The sequence below is a fragment of the Condylura cristata genome, unplaced genomic scaffold (assembly GCF_000260355.1).
Source record: "Condylura cristata isolate star-nosed mole 26May11 unplaced genomic scaffold, ConCri1.0 scaffold00008, whole genome shotgun sequence".
NCBI classification, from domain to species: Eukaryota; Metazoa; Chordata; class Mammalia; order Eulipotyphla; family Talpidae; genus Condylura; species Condylura cristata.
In genome coordinates, this window is record NW_004567109.1 from 35,831,481 (window position 1) to 35,855,229 (window position 23,749).

Consider the following 23,749-nt stretch of genomic DNA (forward strand, 5'->3'; position numbering starts at 1 on the left):
TCAGAGCAGTGGAGAAGCCTGTGCTGTCAGCTCCCATCTCTCTTTGCTCATTGTTCCAGGTCAATGGGGTGGACCTGAGGAGTGCCAGCCACGAAGAAGCCATCACAGCCCTGAGGCAGACTCCCCAAAAAGTGCGACTGGTGGTGTATAGAGATGAGGCACACTACAGGGACGAGGAGAACTTGGACATCTTCCCTGTGGATCTGCAGAAGAAGGCTGGCCGAGGATTGGGTCTCAGCATCGTTGGGAAACGGTAAAGAAATGCTGTGTTATTCAAAATCGATGAGACATTTTCCTTCCAATCAAGTTCTATAGGCTAGTGCCTATCAACACTGAAAGGTAAAGTCCAGTGTCAACTAATGGTAGAATTTCTTTAATTCACATACTTAGGAATATTTAAACTGCTTAAGTCACATTTCTAAGCAAGGTCTTACCCCCAAAAAGTGCCCATTTCTGAGCAAGATCTTATCCCAAAAAAGTGCCCCATCAACACAGAACTCTAAACCCAGTCAACCCAGGCTATTCAGATTTTATTCTCTTATAGAATAAAAATGGAGTCAGCAATGTTCTTTCAACTTGGATTCACTTGGACCATAGGCAGCAGGGGTTAATTAAAGCAACCATACCCAAGAAATTGCTCCATCAAGAGAGGAATTTATGCAATGTTAGGTTAACCACATATCATGCTAATTTCATGTTATAGTACTAAAGCTAGTTGAGTAGTTTCCTATTAAAAAGCATATCCCAGGCCCTCCGTGATGACTCAAGGGGTTAAAGCACAGCACTCTGAAGCTATCTGAAGCCACTGAGGCACAAGTTCGATCCCCAACCAGAGAGGTGACCCACATGGCACAGCAGACCTTTCTGTCCCTGCTGCTCCCCTCAGCAGTGTGTTTCAGTCAATCTTGTATTCCTCACTCTTTCTCTGGTGGATCCTCTCAACCCCCACACCTCTGGCCTGTACTCCAGTTCTTCTATATTTAAACAAACCTTTTTTAAAAATATATCCCCAAAATAAGAGCTTACACCCAAAATTTAGATCTTGGTAGCTAAGCTGGTCTTTTGAGGTGTTACCCATATGATGGGATTTCAAGTAATTGTTTCAGAATATTAGTGAATATCTCTTGCAGAAAATTAAAGGAGTATGTAATATCTTGAAGCTGTAAGTCCAACTTGTATGATTTACTGGTTTAAATATTTTATATGCATTTGTTCTAAAGCAGGACTGTGCTTTTTAGTTAACTCTTCCTCATAGTATCAGTCATCTTCTTTGTGAGAATTCAAGTTGGTTTTACATGTGCCCTCACAGAACTATGGTCAGAAGCCAACTAGTTTTTCCCAGGAGACCAAGCAGTTACTACAATGAAAGTATTTGCCAGAATTTTTGAACACTATTTTTGTGCCAAGCACTGTGCTGTCATGACCTCATTTTTATTTCATCACCATAAAGCCATCACTCTGAAAACGCACTACAAAACAAAAAAGCTGATGCTCATTTCCTAAACTGAATTAACACACATCTGGGGGCAGAGCAAACTAACAGAGCCCAGGTCAAAGTTTACTTCCTTGTGATACATACATATGCCTGGAAGATTCTTCTTAGAATAATGGCTTTTACTTCATTGTGTCATGAACTAATGAAGTAATTTTGTATAGCACCAGTATTTCAGATTGCATTTGTTAGGAATTTTGCGTTCCCCGGCATAGTGTTCCTTTGTAAAAAACCAAATGTGTAGCTCTCAAAATTCAAATTTCTTTGACAAACAATTCCACTACTAGGAACTTATCCTAAAGATATGTTTGCAGTTATGTTACTTATTGCATGTTGTTTGCCACAACTAAAGAAAGCTATCAGTAGTTTACTGATAAGTGAAGTTAAGGAACACTTATAGAATAGTAAGCAGCCATAAAAACAATGGAAAAGTTCCAAGTGCTAATAAAAACTAAGGTGTATTAAGTGAAAAAAGCAGAATTAAAGAAAACGAAACTGGAGAGGAAAAATAATGTATGTGCATGTATGTCCTTTAACATACCTGTGTAGTATACACACATGCATTTGTTTCTGTAATGCATAGACTGTCCCTTAAAAGTATGCAAGAATTGGCTGGCATTGATTACCTCTGAGTAGGAAACTTGGGAACTAGCAAACTGAAATGTCAAGGCAACTTTTTAAGGTTCCCTTTTTAACCTCTTGAATTCTGAGCCAGACTTTTATTTGTCAAGCAAATAAATATAATCAAAGTCTTAATGCAATAAAAATAGGAAAAGGAAGAGTGAGAAAGGGACTAGAAATAGATAGGATATTAATAATTGATCTCTAAGTGTGCATTTTAAAAGCATTCAACTCAACTTTTAAAAGTGAATTTTCATTTCACTTATTAAAATTATCCTCTTGCAGAAAATTTGTCCTTGAGCCAATAAAAGTGAATATTACAATAGACAGGACTAATAGGCACAAACTATATATTTAAGAGGCAAGCACTCTGAGGCTTATCATTTGAAAAATGACTGGCTATTACTGGGTCAATGGTTTTGCAGAGTCCTTCAGAATCTGAAACTTATTGCATCCATTTAGAATGTCAGTAATAGCAGAGTTTAAAAAGATACTAACTAAGCTGTGCCAATACCCACTGCTTTATGATGTTCACAGAAATGGAAGTGGCGTGTTTATTTCTGACATCGTGAAAGGTGGCGCTGCAGACCTGGATGGGAGATTGATTCAGGGAGATCAGATCTTATCTGTGAATGGGGAGGACATGAGAAGCGCCTCACAGGAGACTGTGGCCACTGTCCTCAAGGTGAGTTCTTAGCCTGCTTTCTGCCTACCTGGCACAACGTCTAGTGGGAATGGATTTGATCCAGCTTGATGATAAAATGGGTTAAATTTTACACCCGCTCTAGTTTCTTATTAGAGATCTAATTTCTGGTTATTGTAAATGATCAGACCAGCTTTAAAAAAAAAAAGAAACCCTACTTTGGGAATTCTATAGCTAACTTTTCATACATGTAAAACTTCAAGTGTGTACAGTTGGCCTCTAAAAGCAGTGATGGAAACAGCTCTGCTAGAATTGCAGAATTATCCTCTTCTGTCTAAGGCTACGTCAGGAAGCATACAATTATGGATTTATCAAGGCCAGCTACTATTGAAGGAATATTAAAGGTTATCTAAACCAATTCTTCTATTTCATAAGTCTGAAAAATAGAATGTCAAGGCCAAGATCACAAAGCTCCGCTTCAGTGGTTTTCCTACCACACAGCTGCCTGTCACTGAAGCTGGAGAGATGCTAACATTCAAAATTCCCACCCAAGTGTCTCTGCCACAGGGGCCCTAAATCCCTTAGAAGAAATTGATTAATAAAAATTCTTTAATTTTCCATTCACCTGTACCCAGGTACTTTTATTCTGTCTCACAAATAGCCATGGAGCTTTGGCCAAGAAAAACGAACTGTGTTTGTTTAAAATCCTGATTTCTGACTAGAGACAACCAGTCATTAGTTATTGTTCAGGAGAGGATTTGTATTTGCAGATTATCTCTGTTTGATTTTTTTTTCTTCTTTTCTTGATCATTTTACTGCTCATGAACACTTTTATCACAAGGGAAAAGTAAGAAATAAAATTAAAATGTGCCCTTCCAAAATGGTTAAAGAAGTCATGAAAGAAATGACATTGAATCAAACACTTTTTTACGTTGTGTGATTTTTGTTGTTGTTGTTACTGGGTTTCCTTTTTGCCTATTGTTTTCATCACCCATTTGCAATTTTTACAGTCAGAGCCTGTACAATATGAGAGGTGAGTAGTGGCTCTGCTATGATAATCTAGGTCTTAAATGCTACTGTTTTCCACTTCTGTTCTTTTCTTGTCTTCCCAAGTGTGCACAGGGGCTTGTACAGCTAGAGATTGGAAGACTCCGAGCTGGCTCCTGGACCGCGTCAAGAAAGACATCACAGAACAGTCAGGTTGTTGATGACTTCCCGTCAGGCTGACTCACTAACCTGCCCCCACGGGGAGAAACCTGCCCATTTCATAAATGATTGTTTGAAAATAATATGTAATATAGAGCATATTCACAATACCAAACCCAGTATGTTTTAATGTATCTGAAATAAAAATGAAAGGTGGGATGGAAATTCATTAATCCTGAGGTTTTTCTCTCCTTTATTGCCTACAAATGTTTCTTAGGACTTTTCTCCTCCACTATTTGTTCTATATTGCCTATGCCTGCATGTACACAGCTGTGTTTGTTTAAAAAAAAAAAAAACAGAAAAAAGCAACATCTGGTGGCAATTTGACCCTCATTAGCACAACATTGTTCTATTCATTCAATTAAATATTACTATAAAGTTAACTTGTGAATAGCCACTCACACATGCTGAGGGCAATTAATTGTATATTCTTAAGAGAACGAAGTGTGGGGGTTTCTCCTGTGGGAGGGAGGTCTTAATGGGTGATATTTTGTGAGTTAGCAAACATCTTATGTTTATTTGTAAGGCTGATGTAAGTGCCGTTCTTTACAAAAAAAAGTACATTTCACTGTATTTTTTTTTTCATTGTAATTATAGGTAAAACCAGAATGGTAGACGATACATTTAGTCCCTTTTGGTACATAATGAAAATATAGAAACTTATATGGGGCCCACTAGTCCCCTTTGATGTTAAAAAAAAAAGACTGTTTTGAGGCTAAATCATTACTCTGGTCCCCTCCCTGCTTGCCTTAGGCTGAAAACCTCCCCAAGACCTTTGCTCTGATTTTGGGGTTAGCAAATCAGTGCTTCTAGAATGTTTCTAGCTGTCTTCTTTGCCTCATTTGTGTTTTAAAAATAGGTAAGACAAAATACCATTGTCCAAAAACGATCACAGATTGTCTGACACAGAGAATCCCCAAAGCAGTCAAGCAAGTCAAAGATATATCTTGAGTCTGGAACTTTTTTTTTTTTTTGACATTTCCGGCTTATGTTTTAGACGCAAATATCATATGTGCTAGGACAGTGCTATAGTGTGATTCAGGAGTGAAGACTCGGTAATGATTCCAACCAGACATGTCAACAATGAGAACTTGAGATGCAAAATAGTGGCCTCAACTTCTTTCTTAGTAGAATATTCATTAGTTGAGTATTTGATTAAAGCTTCACTGTACACAGAAAGTTAGGGTACAGAATGAACAATACTAAAAAAGAAACATTTCTCCTAGAGAGTATGGAGGAACTTCACAAAGGACTTTCCATTGGTTTTTATGCCAAAAGGAGTTTATAGGTTGAAAGAGCAAACTCATCCCAGACAGGCATATGCAAAGGCACATAAGGATAAAGGAATTCCAGTGTTTGAAGAATATTTTGGAATGATAGGTGAGGTGGGGAGAACTGGATTCCTGTCCTTCTTGAGAAGTGTATATGAGCCTCCTAGTGATTAATAAAGTTCATGCTCAAGTCAAACAGAGAAACAAATTTAGAAACTCTGTCATTCTTTCCAGGAAACATTATTACAATCTACCTGATGAATGTGATCATATTTTAGAAACCTGGGACGAAGTAGCAAATATTCCTGCATAGAATTTTTATTTTGAATGATAGAATTTATTCAGCTTTAAGAAAACCTATGTTATATATTTATGTGTCCATATGTAACATGTGTGTGTATATATATGTGTGTATATATATATATATGTATATGTGTGTGTGTGTGTATATATATATATATATATATATGCTGATTTTTGCCTAATTCGAAGAAGGCTTGTAGCCAGCTGTGAAGAGTAAGACCAGCTCATGACCCAGATGAAAAACAAGATATACCATTCCCAGACATTTTCAATTCAATCTGTTTAAAGTGATGAGATCTTTCGAGGGGACAGATTTTTTGGAAAATTGTAAAATAGGGTGGCAGTTTCCTTTATTTGAGAACCAAGGAGAATTTTAACTTGTTAAGTTGGCCTACGGAAAGACCAAGAAATCTTCTAGTCTACAGCCCAACAAGCATCTTTTTTTAAATGTCTTCACCACCAGCCAGGAAAGCACTCTCTATTCTGCATAGGAAAGTATGCACTGGAAGAAAACACTTGAGATATCTTTTCCTCAGATAACTGAGGAAACACGGCCAGGCAAAGTTCATATTTATACAGGCCTGGGCAAATGCATTGTTCTGAGGTTTTCTTAGGCAAAAGTTCTAATATACTAATATTGTTATGCTACCGTCGCCTCAATTCTGGATGGTTATCACTATAGCACCATTGATTTAAATCTTATCCTTTCAGGGAAAAAATAAAAATACTCCTTATCCATTATGAAATATTTAGGTGTCTGTAACTTACTTGAAATGAATTTTTAAAAACTTAATAGGTGAATGGCTATGTGATAGATATCATAAAACATTGTGGAATCTAGGTATAATAAATATGGGAGTCTGATGTATAATACTTTCAATTTTGTGTATATTTGAGAATCTTATACTTAAGGAAGTTAAAATATTAAACAATTTGTGTCATAGAACTAAGGAAATGGATCAAATTGTAATTTATCCAGTGATAGTTGTGGTCTTCGATTTATTATAATTTTTGAAGCAAGTAGGGATAGCCTCCGTAATTTGGTGGCAAGAATTATTTGTTATTGCTGGCATGTTTAAGAACAAGAGGGCAGTAATGGTAGATGGGGCTAAATTATTATCTTAAAATCTTTGAGGAAAAAAACTTTTAGCATATTCCTAAAATAACATACTCCCTTGATATTTGCTGCTTTGGTCAAGTTTCGGTTAAGGATTTTCTTGTAATTGTAGCAAAACATATCATGTGATTTGGCTAATGAGGGAGTAAACATTGACTGCAGTCCCGTGACACATAGTCCATTAACTGGTCATATATAAACACAATGTGACAACCAAGGAAAAGGATTCTGACTTTATGTGGAGCAAGAAATGCTTAAGTTATTCTGTTTTCTGCCTTGAGAATTGAAGCCATATATAATAAAATAATGGAGAAAGAAATGGGGAAAATGTTAAATGGGATTGTGTTCACTTGGTAAGAAGGAGTATGGTGATTTTTGCTTTCTTTTTTGACCTCTTTCTATTACATAGTTTTGGCTGCTCAGTAACTAAAGCCCAAAGTATGGATGTTTAAGTCAGTGTTTGCACACAGCTCACCACTGGGTTTCCTTTCAGGCGAGTCACCACAGCAACTTTCCTCCCTCCATTGCTCCCGTCATCAACAGCTTGCAAAACTTGGTGGGCACAAAAAGAGCTTCAGATTCTTCCCCCCAAAATTCAGGTAGGGGCCTCCCTGGTGACACAGAGGTTAAGTCTCAGCTGCCTAAATTCAATCCCAGCCAGGGAACTGAACCACAAGGCACAGGAGACCTCTCCTGTCTCCCTGCTTCTCTCCTCAATCAGTGTATTTCAGTCCGTCTGCTTGTTCTTCTCCCCTCATCAGTGTATTTCAGTCCGTCTGCCTGTTCTGCTCCCCATTCTGCCTCTGCTCCCCATTCTGCCTCTGGTGAATCTTCCCACCCTTCACACCTCTGGTCTGTACTCCAGTTCTTCTATACAAAATAAGTAAAGAAAAAATAGACCTTAAAAAAAATTTTAGGTATTACTTGGATACACCTTCAGCAAAACCATCCTGATAATCACCAATTTCTATTAACATTAAAATTGTAATAATCTTTCTACCTTCCACTGAAATATTTTTTAAGCCCCTCGCTTTCTGCAAGACCTGTTCTAAAGGAAGAAAAGCCATAGAGATTGATTTTTGAAATGTGCCTTTAACTTGACACAAATCATATGAAAAACAGAAAAGTAAAAATCTTAAGTGCTTCATAATGTAAAGCTACTTAGAATGAGGGAATTTTAAAAGTGCAGGCCACTCAAGAAGGTCAGAAGTGCAGGTATCATTGCAAATGGGGAGGGCAACGGGTCTTTCTAAATCTTTCCTTGGATACAAGGTTATCTTTGAATAAGGCAGAGAAATGTATAGTGAAACAAAAATGGCTCATCCTCCCATCCATTTAATCACCATATTCTAGGCAGTTAAGGCTAGTCCATCAGCTTTTGTCAGACCAAATGGTTATGGCCATATCTATCTCAAACACAAAGAACTTTTTTACAACAGAACACATAGCCCCTATCAAGGGCTGCCCGCTTGATTTTAAGAAAGGATGCCATGCCTGCTTGTTCAGTATTCTCTCCTGAAAGCCTAGGAAATGATACCATTTCATGGGGCAACGTTACACTGTAAATACATTCTCTCTTAATTTAAAAAAGTTAATTGTACTGCTTCTTTATTTATAGGCACAGATATGGGACCCAGGACTGTTGAGATAATCAGGGTAAGTCGGTTATTTTGCTGTTTTCTTTTTTGGTGTGTGTTGGATCTACATAAAATGTACATCCGTGCCCCCCACCCCGAATAAATTTCTTGGATTGCTAGTGTTCTCTTTCAAGTTACTGAGGTAAATATATGATCTAGCAAACCAACATAAACTGACAGAAAAATACAACAGAGCACAGAAATGACCACTAATCACTTTTGGGTATGTCCCACCACTATCTTTGTGCATTTAAGTTTTAGAAAACAAAAAGTGTTATTATCTTGGCCTTTTCCACTTTAAAGCATGAACTTATAACCAAGCTAAGTATTTTTGACTACCTATATAGCACAATTTTTACTGAATTCTGTACACAGAATTCCATGTTACAAATACACTGATTTTCTTAACCAGCTTCCTCTTATTAAACAGTATAATTCTCAACTTCTGCTGTCTTTTATAGCCAAATATGTTTATATATATATATGTATTTTTACCCATATTATGGGTTATTTCCTCAAGATTAACTCCTAGAAGTGAAATTGTGGCATCAAAAGCAATGTTTATTATTAGAGGCTTTTATACATACTGCTAAATTGCTCTTCTAAGGAGATTGTATGATGCATTCGTTTCACAAATTTGTCAAGGCCTAATTTTCAAACTCCTGTATGATATCCAGAATATTAGAAAGTAGGCATCTATTTTGATCACATTAATCATTTAATTTAGGATTCCAGAGTAGTGGGAGGAAAAAAAGGCTCTATTGTAGTCATAGTTCAAATGCAATAAAGTGGCCCAACATAGCTGAGTTCCCTGGGGATAATCTTAGCTGGGTCTGAAAGTGCTCTAGCACTTATTAGCTCTCTGACCTTGGATAAACTACTTAACTCTATTTTTCTTATCTAGAGAATTGGCATGATAACATATTTTACCTTCCAAAATAAATATTGTTGTGTAGATTAAATGAGGTATTGCATGTAATGAACTTGACATAGGAGCCAGTGCATCATGAATGTCTAAGAAGTGGCATTCATTACTTTGGCCTCAGGTTTGACTAAATCTGCTGCATGTGATCCTAATAGTTTTCTACCAGAGTGGCAACTCCGATGTTTCTATGATGGGGAAGTTAAATATACCAGCATGTACACAATTATGGATTTATTGAGGAAGCATTGTGATAGATTTGAACAAAGCCAAACTAACTACTCCATAAATTTCTCCTCATTCCAAATTTATAAAATACTATCTTGTTTCCTTAGTCATTTCAGTCATTTGTTTTTACAGACTTGAAAACAATAAAGATCTGTTCCTTCCTCCCATTCTTTCTCACACATGGTCCAAGCAGAAACTTCATCATGAAACACATTTTGCCATTTTGCATGCAGATTTCAGGTTGATGCATTTAGCAAATATAAGCTAGACACAAATACTTTGGAAAACAGCAAATAAACTATCTCTGACTAGAGGGGTTAGCAAATGTTTGCCTCTACTCTCCTGTGTATTTTAAATGAACTCTAGAAAATCAGTTACATTTCTCTGGTTCTCTGCATGTCAGGTAATTTAGGATTCCATCCTGGCCTTCCTGGGTGTCATGCTGTGTAGACTCCAAGGAATGTCGATGTTTATGCTTTCACAGGCAGTCAACCCAGTGAACTTCAGCTGCAAGTTCTCTCTCTCCTTTTCTGTGTGGTGGTTCAGATCTCAAGTCAGATCTATAGTCTGGGTCTGTCCCACACTCTGAGCCTGAGAATCCCATGGGTCCACTTGCTGAGTTAAGAATATTTTCCTCGCCTCCAGTCTCTCCCCTGACTCCCCAGCCACAAGGACTCCTTCTCCTGGTTCCTCCGGTTGGAAAGATGGGAGTTTCCATCAGTTTTAATCAGTTTCCACCCACATCTCACCCTCAGGATAAAGAAAAAATCCAGTCATCCTTTGTTGTCATTTCTCCAAGTTTTGGCTCTCCACCACCATTTAGGTTTCTTAGACTTTTCAATGGCCCCTGGTAGTTGTTTTGGTATTTTGACAAGAGTTTCTCGTTTTCATCAGTGGGGGTTGGGGGGGGAGTCGGGTACACAGACCACCATACTGAAACTGGAAACTGTCATTTTTTTTCTTTAGTGATTTTTAAAATATTAGTTCTGTGATAGCAATGTGGGACCAAGCTGGACAAGAGCCAAACTCTTCCAGCAGGACCATGTTGCCTTACGTTGTCACACAGGGCATGGTGTCAGTCACATGTGACTTCTCTCTCCAGGCTCTATTGTTATTACAGTGGGTGGCCTCTAAAATCCTTTGTTTTAATGCAGTCATACAGCTATTTTAGAGCCAAGTGTGTTTGTTCACACCCAGAAGAGCATGATATGTATGGCAGCTTAATCATAAACACCATATGAGAACATACTTGCCAAGTCTGCATCAAAATTGGCCACTAAACTGAGCAGTAGCATAGGGTTTGGTTTTTTGTTTTTTCGGTGTTTTTTTTTTTTTTACTCCTACATCGCCTTTTATTGAGCCTTTTCTGTGGGCCAGGTCTTCACTGTATCTCAGTCTTTAAACCAACACTGTAATATAGGTGGTGTTCTTTTCATTTTATGCACAAATGGAGGCGCTAAGAGGTTAAGGAACTTCCCAAAGACCCTGAACCTCTAATGCTGGAGCTGAAATGCAGGTCTTCTGAGCCCAAAGCTACTACAGTTAACTCTTTTTGTCTCCCTGGCCTCCTGCATGAGGAAGAGATTTTGCTCAATTGCTATCTGGGGACAAGAGGGTGCTGGTCCTTTATTACATATATACACTTGTTTTCCTTCCTCTTTAGGAGCTCAGTGATGCCCTGGGAATCAGCATTGCTGGAGGAAAAGGAAGTCCCTTAGGAGATATCCCAATATTTATTGCCATGATTCAGGCCAGTGGCGTGGCAGCACGTACACAGAAGCTTAAAGTAAGTAAGAGGGAATTGGTGGGATGCTAGCAGCATGTGGCAAGGGGAGAAAAGGTGGCCAACAAGGGCACCATGTTTAAAGCTGGAATTCAGCAACCCTCAGAGACCCAAACTGACAGCACAGTGCGCTGGAGGAAGCTGATACCTGAAATTCATTAGGTCTCTGCGAGTATAAAAATATTATTGTTTGTTTCAAAGCTTCTCAATGAAAGAAATTGCAGTTCACTTGCAACGCCTTCCATACCATTTTTAGCACCTCATTACACCCAAAACTAAATTTTACCTAAAAGAAATTTGACCTCACAATCTTCCTTCACCAAAAAAAAAGTCAACATTCTTATGATTTTTACCTCCACTGCCCCGTAATCTTAACTTAGGTAGAAAAAGAAAGCAGAAAGCACTTGGTTCCCTCATTAGAGCTTTATTGAACAGTTAATTTGTGCACCCCACTATTACTGGCAAATGGATATATGAAACACCAGGATTACCAACACACAAAAGAGGCCTACTGCGCCTTTTAATAATCAAATCTGACCCCCTCGTTGTTTCTCTGATTGGTCTGTAGTTGGGCAAAACCATAAAAATTCCTCAAGCTTCTTAAACACGTACCTACCGTAGAAACAAAATCTTCACAATAGCCACAAATAGGAAATGGGACTCACAAAGAATTTTAAGCATTCTCCTCAAATTTAATTTTTCTTAATGATAGTGATTTTCCACCACTTTTGTACTTGCAGGTTGGAGATCGGATTGTCAGCATTAATGGGCAGCCTTTGGATGGGCTGTCTCACGCCGATGTGGTTAATCTGCTGAAGAACGCCTACGGGTGCATTACCCTGCAGGTACTGTGATCAATGGGACTCGCAGCTGTGCGAGGCAGATAAGTGGCGTCCAGAAGGGATGGAGCGTCACTGGCAGGAGGCATCACCGCCAGCAGGGTGCTTGCTGATGTGAATTATGAAGGTTGAAAGCAAGAAATTATTATTTTTATTCAGAAATTCTTTAATGCCACCCATACAGGCAGTGAGCATGATTATATGAAAGCATAACAAGGGGAGAAAAATTACTCTTTGCTTCACATGATAAATCAACAAGGCTTTTAGCTTCCAGCGTTCTTTTGTAAATCAAAGTTTGCAAGGAGTAGGAAATGATTTCTTTTCTTATGCCCAAAAACTGTTACTGAACTGCCCGAGCACTGTTTCTTCCTCCCTCCCCACCCCACTTAAAAAAAGGGAAAAATACAATGTTCTTTCTCCTGTAGCATAAATGATTGCCGACACTTAAATTCTCACAGCACAGTAGTCATCCGCTAAGGCAGACAATTATTTATCAGCTGCGGTCCCCAAGAGGGCTGCCCAAAGGCACAGGCAACTATACCAGAAAATAAAAACAAAATGTGCCATTACCCCTCCTCGTCCCTGAGATAGCATTGTGCTGTGAGGGAGAGATGACAGGTTGGCGATGAGTGGTGTGTGGATAAATAAGCATACTTCTGTAGAGGTAGTATACAATGGTGTATAGGTAAAAAGAAAAAACCCACCCTTAGGACCTGAGAGGGCAAGTCAGCCCCACAGGTCATTTCACCCTTAACACAGTGACTTCCAATTGAAAAACCGTTACACTTGGGAAACCAGTGTGTGATGCTGGAACCTCACATCTCAGAGGCCTAAGTCCACAGTTCAATAAGCAAATGGGCTTTGCACCAATACAGGGACTCGTACCAGTCCTGGTAGGAATTTCAAGGGAGTCTGTGATAGGCCACAGACCATTCAATGACCTGGTTTCTGTAAAACAGAAACTGGACTTCCCTCAGTTCCCAATCTCACTTTAATAGAAAACTTCCACTTAACCTCCACCCTTTTCCTGTTAGCTGCTGAGCCCTCGGGTCCTACATGTGAAACTTCTGCCTTAGAGCCAGTGATCCAGGAATTACACAGAATTTTAGGAGGGAGCTCATTCAGGTGATAACTTTATCAAGAGGGGGAAAAGATGTTTCCCGTAGCAAAGTTTGGTTTTACTGATATTTTCATACACTCCTATAATTTGCTCAGCCCCACCTGCACAAAGAAATGAGAAGATACATTTAAAAGTGTAATGTTAGCTAAATATAAAATATTCAGGAATATAAAGGAAACCGAATCTATGTGCTCTCATATAGAATTAGTACTCATTCAACCAAATTTCCATGGTAACAGACTTTAAAGGAGATTCTGATTTTTTTCTATTTATGTATTTTAAAAAGTAAATGACATTGGGTCATACTAGTTAATGATGTTATTTTCTATCATGTGCTGTTAAAAGGTTAATGGAATTGTTTGGGATTTTCTCAGTTGAAATCTGTAAGGTTATAGGTATGAAGTATATGTGCCACCAGAAGCTTGAGACGCAAAACACAAGAAATTCTTCTGTCCTGCTTCTGACAGCTTTTTTTAGTGTATTTGCTTTAATTAAAACAATGTGCATGGAGTCGTACCCGCAAAACAGTATCACAGCTGACTTGTCACTAGGCGATTATTTTTATTATCAGGTGAGCCAGCCTCATTGGCAGAAAGAGGAAAGGTCAGATAATTGTGTCTGATGATGTGGAAAAGACTTGGGTATATCATGCCAAGCGGTTGGCAAGTGCTGATTGCACAGGGAAGCTTAAGGTCTGGGTCAGCCCACTGTAGGCTGAAGAGGAGAAAAGAGCGGAAGAGACAAGCAGCACTTTTGGAAGTTTCTCCATTGGTTTAAATTGCTATTTCTGGTGTAGTAAGAAGGTAGATACTTCTATCCTTAAAATCTGATAACTTCCTATTTCCAATTATAGATTGGTCACTGGGGATTAATTTGTCTATGAGAATTATTTAAATGTTCACAATTATATTTGTTTCTGTAGTTTGCCCTGTTCAGCTTTTGTCTGTGGAATTACCATAAATCGTACTTTTGGGGACAAAATCAAGTAACCCAGACTCTGCTAGAAGACAAACATTCTTTCTATATCTTTCTTTGAGAACTTAGAAATTAAATATAGTAAGTTTATCAGGTATCTTTATCACTATTGGGACTTAAGGGACCTGTTCTGGGTCAACTAAGAGATTTTCCAAACATTTTAGAGCATAAGCAAAGGCATGGATTGAGGTAATTAGGGGACAGGAGGACTATGTTGGGAGGGAAGAAAATATTGTAGCTTGAGACATCAGGTGGGGCTGCCGTGCACTGCAGATGCTCAGAAAGGTGTCAATGCTGGAAACAGGTAAATACGGCCATCAGAGGCTTTTCAGTGTTGACGTACCTATTGCCTGGAATGTTAAACTTTACAGATACTGTTGAGTAAGTGAATGAAAACCGTGAAAGCAAAGACAGGGACCCAGGCTTGGGGCCATCAACAAGTATAAAGGGTGAGAGAAGGATTCTAAGACCATGGAATGAAATAAGTGTCTGTCTACAGAGCAGTTTGGAAGACCCTTTGAGGGCATCATTCAGCACGAACATGCTCTCACAACAGTAAATGTATTTTTCCCCCACCAGCAAACCACATGTGCACCTATCCCATCTTCCTGCCTCCCCCATCCTCTCTACCCTTGCCGCAAACCCCTCTGGTAACCATTATCTTCTTTTTGCTGAGTTAATTTTATTCCTTCTATTCTTTTCCTATAATATGCTTTTTTGGGGGAGGGGTATTTATTTTCTATAGATCAGTGAAACTAACCTGATCTTTGAGTTTTTGACTGACTTCAAGGTACATCCATGTTGTCCCAGATACCACTGTTTCATCTTTCTTCACTGCTGTGTAATATTCTGTGGAGTATATGCACCACTGTTTCTCTCTCCATTCACCTGTTGAAGGTCACTTGGGCTGGTTCCATAACTTGGCAATTGTGAACAGTGCTGCTATACACGTAGGTATAGATAAAACTTTTTGTATCAAGAGTTTTCAAAAAATACAGATGTTCTAGTAGTCTAGAATGTTCTATAAACATTCTAAGTCATAATAATCAAACCTATACAACCAAACACCATCATGCATGGAATATTAATAATGTGAGAATTTGGGATATGTTGGTAAAGATGATAATATAGGAGAGTTATATCTTTAAGAAAATAAAGAGAAAAGAGATTATTGGAAACTTAGAACAACAGAGCTTAAGTATATTTAAAGAACATAGGAAACAAGTAGAACATAAAAATAATATATGGAAAAGTTTGCAACGGTTTTCATCAGTTAAAATATAGATATAGACATTAAGATAATAAATTTCAAAATAGGCTTATAAGCATATGAGCTTGTACCTCTAAAATTAAAATCAGAAAATATTCAGTGGTTCTCCAGGGAGTGAGAATGTTGGAGGTTTTATTATATACTATACTGTTTAATTTTTTATCATGTGCATACACAAAAATATCTTGGAAAAAGCAAATATAATTAAAAAGAACCACTAGCCAAGAATACAGGTCTAGGAAAGAAAGAGGGGAAAAAATGTCAAGTGCAGCATACTTAGCACTGAGGCAGAAGTAAAATTGTAGAATATAATTTTACACTATAACTGACAGCTAAGATACTGTCAATTTTTAAAAGAACAGATTTCCTTCTGAGTAGGTGGCAAGTTGGTAGATCAAGAGAGTTATTGGGGGTAAGGAAGAAAGAAGAAAAAGTAGGGTTGATATCTTTGAAAAAGATGGTAAGAATATTTTCAGGAAATTTGAGTCTCATCCTTTTTGGATGACCCTTTTCTAAAAACAAAGCAGATTTTGATATTTGAGAGCACTGTTTCTCAAACTGTACCACACTCCAGAATCACCTGAAGGGACCCCACTTCCAGTCTCTGATTCTGTAGACTAAAGTGAGATTCAAGCATTTGCATTTTTGACAAGCTCTCAGGTAAGCTGATGCAGCTAGTTCAGAGACCACCCTGAGACCCACAGTGGTAGTGCATTATTTAGGGATGAGTACAGGTTGACACATGATCTTCTCTATGCCTAAAATACCCTCCTTACCCCTTTCTCATCCTCTAATATTTTGTAGAATTCTTTTTTTAAAAGGTCTCCAGGGCCTCCTGGATGGTGCAGAGCTTAAAGACACAGCACCATTACTACTACTGCTAGCCACTATAGCACAAATTCAACCTCTGTCCAGGGAGGTGACCCACATGGCGTAGCAGATCTCTCCTGTCTCTCCCGCTGCTGCCCTCAGCAGTGTATTTCAGTGGATCTGCCTGATCTGCTCCCCACTCTGTCTCTGGTGAGTCCTCTCACCTCTTCACCTCTGGCCTGCACCCCAGCTCTTGTATGCATAAATAAATTTTTTTTTTTAAAGCAGCTCTCCAACCAAGAATAGGGTGTTCCCAGACACCAGTTTCCCCTATACCATGCATTTAGCCAAAACTAAAACAGGTCTGTGCTGCAGGCCTAGGGCCTGGCCCAGAACCAAGCCTGATTGTTTAGTCATGTTGAACTTGTTGCTGAGCCAAGTTGAAGGAAAAGAACTCACAGAGTACAAACCAACAGTTACCAATTTAGTCCATAAAAATTTCAGCAGGGTCCCTCCATAGTGGCACAGTGGGTTAAAGCACAGCACTGCAGGCTAGCCACAGCTGCAGCCACTTCAGTGGGAGTTCGACCCCCGACCCGGGAAGTGACCCACTTGGTGCAGCAGACCTCTGCTGTCTCGCCCGCTGCTCCCCTCAGCAGAGTACTTGCTTATCTGCCTGTTCTGCTCCCCACTCTGTCTCTCGTGAAGCCTCTTGCTGCCCCTGCACCTCTGGCTTGTACCCCAGTTTTGTATACATAAATAAATAAATCTTTTTTAAAAAAAAGAATTTCAGTAGGGAAGAAAGAGAGATGGGACTAGGAATTGAAAAGTTATGTGATGGAGGGTACATACAGGGCAAGCACTGAACACACCTACAAGTAAAGCTTTAGGTTATAATTTTTTTAAGGATTTATTTATTTTTAAGCATACAGAACTGGGGTACAGGCCAGAGGTGTGGGAGCCATAGGCTTCGCCAGAGACAAAATGGAGAACAGAACAGGCAGATTAATGAAGTACACTGCTGAGGGGAGTAGTGGGCAGGTCAGGAGTGGTCTGCCACGCCATGTGGATCATCTCCAGGGCTGGGGATCGAATTCATGCTGAAATGGCTTTAGCTTCTTAGTGCTGTGCTTTAACCTGCTACACCACCAGGGAGGGCCTGGTCATAATTTTTAACCCTGACTATACAATGAAATTGCTTATTCCAATACCAGTTCCCTCACCCCAGATTTAATTGGGATGTGAGGATACTGGGATATTTTAAAGTCCACCAAAGGATCTAACATATAGCCAGGTGATATGTGGGCCTCCCGATGGCTAGGAAGTCAAGTGATGCAGGAAGGTGATAAGCTCCAGGAAAGGGTCCAGGAACTAAAGGTTTGAGTTGAAATGAAGACCTGGTAAAATAGGTAGGTATTCACGTGAGGAGGTACACACTTGAGTCACTTAGTGATGGGATAACTCCATGTCCCTCTCAATAGTGATCAGAGCTCTGCCATGAAGATTAAATAAGGTATGTCTAGTGAAACTGCAGGTGGCCAGTGGTAACCTTTAAATAATCAGTATTTCATTACTTTATAATAGACAGAAGATGCTAAAAATAGAAAGTGTCAGTTGAGGTTTATGCCACTTGTGGCTGAAAGTCACTTTATCCTTATTTTAATCCAAAGGTACAACATTCACCATTCTAAGCCATTTTTTTTTAAAGATTTTATTTTATTTGTGCATACAGAACTGGGATACAGGCCAGAGATGTGGAGGGTGAGAGAATTCACCAGAGACAGAGTGGAGTGCAGAACAGGCAGATCAACGAAATACACTGCTGAGGGGAGCAGCGGGCAGGTCAGGAGAGGTCTGCCACGCCATGTTCTGCACCTCTGGGGCAGGCGGGAATCGAACTCATGAGGAAGCGGCTTTAGATTCTCAGTCCTGTGCTTTAACCCGCTGCGCCATCAGGGAGGGCCCGCCATTGTATTTTTTTAAGCAGATGTTAAAGTCAATATATTCTGACTTCATTAGATTCTGCTTAAAACTTTAAGGTTAAAGATGTTTGGGGAAAGGTACTCATCCGAGGGTCTGTGCAATAAAGACTTACAATTTATTACTCAGAAAGTTTATCAAACGTGTACTTTTGAGGAGGGAGTGTGGGACCAAGGGATAAGAGCAGTTGAAAGGGTAAACAAGGGCTGAGTGGTGAGGCCGTTGGCGAGGGAAACGCAGCCTCTGGGGTCAGGGCAACTGGAGGGGGGAATGCGGACTCCAGATTATGGGCAGTTGGAGGGGGGAATGTGGACTCCGGGGTGGGGACAGTTGGAGGGGGGAACACAGGTAAAAGGAGAGCTGCATTAGGCGGGGGAAACATGCTTATCCGCTCTTCCTCTTCGACTGATTCCAAAGTCTGCTCTTGTTTCTCAAGTTCATGTTTCTCAGGCTCAAAACATATGGCTTGCCCCGCATCCTTCATTTCATGAGTTCCCCCCTCACCAGGACAAGGGGTTTCCTCCTCCTCTTTCATTTCACAAGTCTGCTTTTCCTCGGGTGGAGGGTTTCTCTTCTCTCCCTTCAGACAAGTGGTTGTCCTCTCCTCAGGTGGCTGGGATTCCTCCTCTTTCTTTAATTCAGTAGTTGTTCTCTCCACCTGAAGACACTTATTAAGTGTTTGACCCTAAAAAGGTCAGGCAAAGATGTGAGAGAACAAATAACTTTCATTAAGTGTCTAATGAGTTTACAACTGTTGCAACCTGTTAACCAGAAATTCAAGGGTGACTTCAGAAAAAGAAAAATGTCTCATTAGCCTGTTGGCCTTCACCCTTAAAAAAAAAAAAAAAAAAAAAAAAAAAAAAGTGCCCTCCCTGGTGGTGCAGTGGGTTAAAGCAAAACATTAAGAAGCTAAAATCACTTCAGCACTTCAGCATGAGTTTGATCCTCGCCTGCCCCCGAGGTGACCCACATGGCGCCGCAGACCTCTCCTGGTCCCCCTCTGCTCCCCTCAGCAGTGTACCTGTCAATCTGCCTGTCCTACTCCCCACTTTGTCTCTGGTGAAGCCTCTCGCCGCCCCCGCACCTCTGGCCTGTACCCCAGTTCTGTATGCATAAACAAATAAATCTTTAAAAAAAAAAAAAAACAGACCTCCCTGGCCTTACCTCCATGTTGTTCAGGGCTCGAGTGTTGATGAGGTAAAAAGCAGTTCAGACACACAGGGCTGACTCAAGACTTAGACCTCATCTCCTTGAACTTGTTTCCAGCTGCAGGAACACACCCTTCCGAGATCAGATTATCCCCTTTCACAAATCAGTCCCTGGGAAGACCAATCCAAGCTGAGACCAAGATGATTGATGTAAACACCTTGGGGCTGTAAAGTCATTCTAGGGGTGACAGACTTGTGCTGTCCTTGTTTTCCTTGCAAAAGACCTCAATGTGGATGAAAATCCTTCCTATCTCCCACCAGCCACCTTGGTTACCATCCTACAGAATAGACAGGAGCCTGGACAGCTCTGAGGGGGCTATGTGGGTCCTGGTACTTTTTTTTTTAAAGGTTTATTTATTTATGCGTACAGAACTGGGGTAGAAGCCAGAGGTGTTGGGGCAGTGAGAGGCTTCACCGGAGACTAAGTGGGGAGCAGAACAGGCAGATCTACGAAGTACACTGCTGAGGGGAGCAGCAGGCAGGTCAGGAGAGGTCTGCCGCGCCATGTGGTCACATCGGGGCCAGTGATTGAACTTGCACTGAAGTAGCTGCCACTAGCTTGCAGTGCTGTGTCCTAACCCGCTGCCCCACCTGGGAGGGCATACTTCTTGTGGTGAAAGAAGTATTGGAGGTGAAAACAAGACCTTCAGGTTTTGGAGAAATGTGTTTTTTTCAGTAAGATGCTGCTGCCAACGTTTTCTATTTTTTTTTTTCAAGCTTGATACAAATTTTTACTGTACCCAAACAGAAATATGATTTTCAAAGTTAAAGGGGTTCCTCCTAGAACTTTCATGTAAGTCCTCTTTTTGGAGCACCCTGAGGTGGAAGCGGAGTTTCCCACATGTCCAGCATGTGCCGGGATGATCTCTTGCTCTAGCTGCAGCTGCTGTGCAGTGATCTCCCCAGCTCTCCTGCTCCTCCACTCCGTGCTTAACCTCATCCATTGTAAGACAAATTGCCCGGTTGTGAGAGTCCAAGACAAGTTTGTACCCTCAGACCAGGCAATTGCTCTATGTCACTTACAATTAAAAGCATAAGATTTAGAGTAAAACGGCTTGGACTTGAACCAGGCTTCACTCTCACAACCTGACTTTGGGAAAACTCAACTCCAGTTTCCAATACAGGAATAACAATGCTACCTACCTGTTTAGTGGCACAGAAGAGAACTTAGCATAAAATTAGTGCTCGGTTTATATAGTCGTGGTGTTGCTGGATGTTGCATAACTGAGCAAGTGAAGAGCAGAGAAGGCTGCCGTCAAATCTTGGCACTGGAAGGTCCTTTAGAAAATTCAAAAGTTTGCTGAGCTTCTGCAGCCCCACACTGGATATTCTGTTTCATGGTCAGCTGACAGTTCACAGTCACATTCCCCTCAAGCATAGTAATCCCTTCACCACATTCCCAATGGGTGGCTTTTGAACCTCTATTTAAATCCCGACCAATTTATGCCATTCTGCTCTGGAATTGCTTTGACTTTTTTTCTCATTGAAAGTACCGAAAATCAATCTCCTTGTAACCTCCAAGTGTCTCCCTCTTCTTAATAAAAATTTTAAAAAGCAAGTCCCCTAATTCCTACTACATAGGCAAGCTTTAATTCATTCAAACACAGGTAGCCAAAGAAGGAGTGTTAATTCAAAAGTGACTTTGTTCTGCTGTTTGAGGGAGAGGTATTCCAGTCTGAGAATTGTGGAATGTGGATTAGACTGGAGGCTAGAGGTGGGCCTTTGTGTGGACAGGTAGGATTCTGCTTCACAACAGTGAGATCAATGAATGGTTTTAAGCAAGGGAGTGCCATTGTCCATTTGTATTCAAAAAGATAACTGACAGTTGTCTGGGTGAGAGACTGGAACGGGATAAGCCTTTTCCTCTTCTATAGTTTCAGTTACTTGAGGTCAACAGAGGCTGGAGATATTATGTACAATATATTTTGAAAGCATGGCTGCACCCACATAACTTATATAACAGTATATTGTAGTGACTGCTATTAATCTCTGACTATGCCTAATTTATATATTAAGCTCTCATAGGTGTGTATGTACAGGGAAAAGCATGGTATATACAGGGTTCAGTACTATCGGAGGTTTCAAGCATCCACTGGGGGGCTTGGAATGTATCCTCCACAGATAAGAGGGGCTACTGTAAAAGGAACCAGATGGTAATACAGTTATCTGGGTGAGAAATTGGAAAGGGATATGTGGGGATTTCTTCCTTAACCAAGGTTTTGGTTACTTGAGATCAATAGAGGTCACCACAGAGTTGAGAAGTAAACAAATTTAAGAAATCTTTTGGAGGTAGAATTCAGAGGACTTGGAGGGGAAGTACCAATGGCAGGTGATAGCAAGAGATATCAGAATGGTATTCAGAGAACTAAGTTGGTGGTTCAATATAGCAACTAGTCTGGGAACTTCCAATGTTGTTGACATTGAAAGCTGCGGGACTATATATGGCATCACCTGCTAGGCCGGAATGTGCAAGTTGGAAGTGGACCCAGAACCAAGCTACAAGCGGTGACTAGAAAGGAATCGCTAAATGATGGAAACATGGGCCACAGCAGCAGAAGGAAAACCAGGGATTGTTGTCGTGGAAGTTTGGCCAGGTGATGGGCAGAAGCTGGAAGGGAGTGGGTTTATGAAGATGAGTAAGATTACAGAGATCACATGCAAAGACAGCTACACACTGTCATGGAGGAAACCAAAGGAACCGGTGGTATAAATGGAGGAGAGAATCTCTCATTTCTTCCTTGTCTCTTATCTTACATGTTTTCCCAGTTTGTTCAATTTTTTATATGATGGTATTTCCAGAAGATCTTGTACATTGCACATGGCAGTGTTTTGTCCCAGATTAGAGTGCTTCATCCAAAATGTGTTATAAGCCAGCTGGGCCAGCCTATTGTTTTTGTTGTAATAAATGCATTATTTATAGGTTTAGCCAGCTCTGCCCTCTGCTGGCTCATCCTGGTACTGCAGTCAAGACAAGCTAAGCACCTTCACTCTGCACTTGTACATCAAATACTATGTATGACCTAGGAGAGCTGTTGGTCAGAAGTGGGGTAGCCCAGGAGCACCTGAAAATAAGCTTTGGTAAATGGGATGAGAAGATAAGGCCGGCTTTATGCTTTCCAGTTAACAAATGAGGTAGCTGACACTCAAGTGCAGAACCATTTAAGTGGCGGAAATGAACTACAGAACTCCTTTGCAGGTCCCAGTATGAACTGTCAGAGCATAGCTACCCTATTTCTTTAAAGCTTTGGAATATTTTCTTGCAGAGTACAAATGCAAAGTCAGTGTCTAAATGTCTTTTATATTTATATATATATTTGTGTTTATTGCCACTAAAAAGAAAGTCAGAAGGAGTCAGGGATATTCTTTCATTCACCAAATATTTGTGGAAGACTTTTACTATATGCCAGGCACTGTCCATACATAATAGGGATATCGTCGTGAACAAAACAAGCTTCCTCCTTTATATTCTAATATAAGTGATAGACAGTAAGATAAGTAAGGTAAAATATATACAATTCATTTGGTAGTGGTGGTGGCAAGAAGGAGACTTAAAGCAGGAAAGCGGGTATGAAATGCTGGCCACGTGGGGGGTAGAAATTCTGGTTAGAGAGGTCAGGGAAGGTGTCTATAAAATAGACCTAAGGGAGGTAAAGGAGCTACCCATGCAGGTGCTGAAGCTAGAAGGCACGGCAGCTGCAGAGTGGTGAGGTGGTCCGGCAGGCGTGAGCAAAATTGAGGCTGTGTGGCCGGAACAGAGTGAGCACAGAGGAGAGCGTGAGAAGGGCGGGTCATCCACACATGATGGTCAAGGTCATAGTGAGGACTGCCTGCTTGTGGTCCAAGGGAATCGATATCCTCGGGATGATTTTAAGCAAAAGAGTAAAACAAGCTGCTGTATTTTAACAGGGCTATTCTGGTTACTGTGGGTAAATGGGGTAGGGGTTGGCACAGGAAGACCTGTGCAGAGGCTATTGTAAAAATTCAGATAAGAAATGGTTTTGAAAAAGGACTGATAGAGTTTTATGAGGCTCAGATGTGGGCTGTAAGAGGACTAGCCAAGGGTGACACCAAGGTGCTTGCTGAAACTAGGAGGACGAAGTTGGAATTACCTGAGATGAGGAAGGCTGTGAGTATGAGGCTATGAGGGGACACGCTGGGCTTGAGATACCCAGCAGACATCACCCAGAGATGTCAGAGTTGATGATTGGATCTACCAGGCGGTGCTGGAGATACAGATGAAGACATTATCACTACATAAATGGATTTGAATTGATGAGATAATTAGAGGAATACTCTAGATGGTACTGATAAAAAGCTCAAGGAC

The 23,749-nt window shown here is 40.3% G+C and overlaps 1 protein-coding gene across 1 annotated transcript in view; it reads left to right on the plus strand.

Moving 5' to 3' along the window:
- INADL (InaD-like (Drosophila)) overlaps positions 1 to 23,749 on the plus strand; it is a 250,541-nt gene that overhangs the window by 218,799 nt on the left and 7,993 nt on the right. Inside the window, exons 36-42 of the mRNA XM_012722487.1 lie at positions 60 to 253; positions 2,651 to 2,798; positions 3,870 to 3,956; positions 7,147 to 7,252; positions 8,272 to 8,309; positions 11,104 to 11,226; positions 11,964 to 12,068. Coding sequence (XP_012577941.1) covers positions 60 to 253; positions 2,651 to 2,798; positions 3,870 to 3,956; positions 7,147 to 7,252; positions 8,272 to 8,309; positions 11,104 to 11,226; positions 11,964 to 12,068 — 801 coding nt within the window. The remainder of the gene's footprint in view (positions 1 to 59; positions 254 to 2,650; positions 2,799 to 3,869; positions 3,957 to 7,146; positions 7,253 to 8,271; positions 8,310 to 11,103; positions 11,227 to 11,963; positions 12,069 to 23,749) is intronic.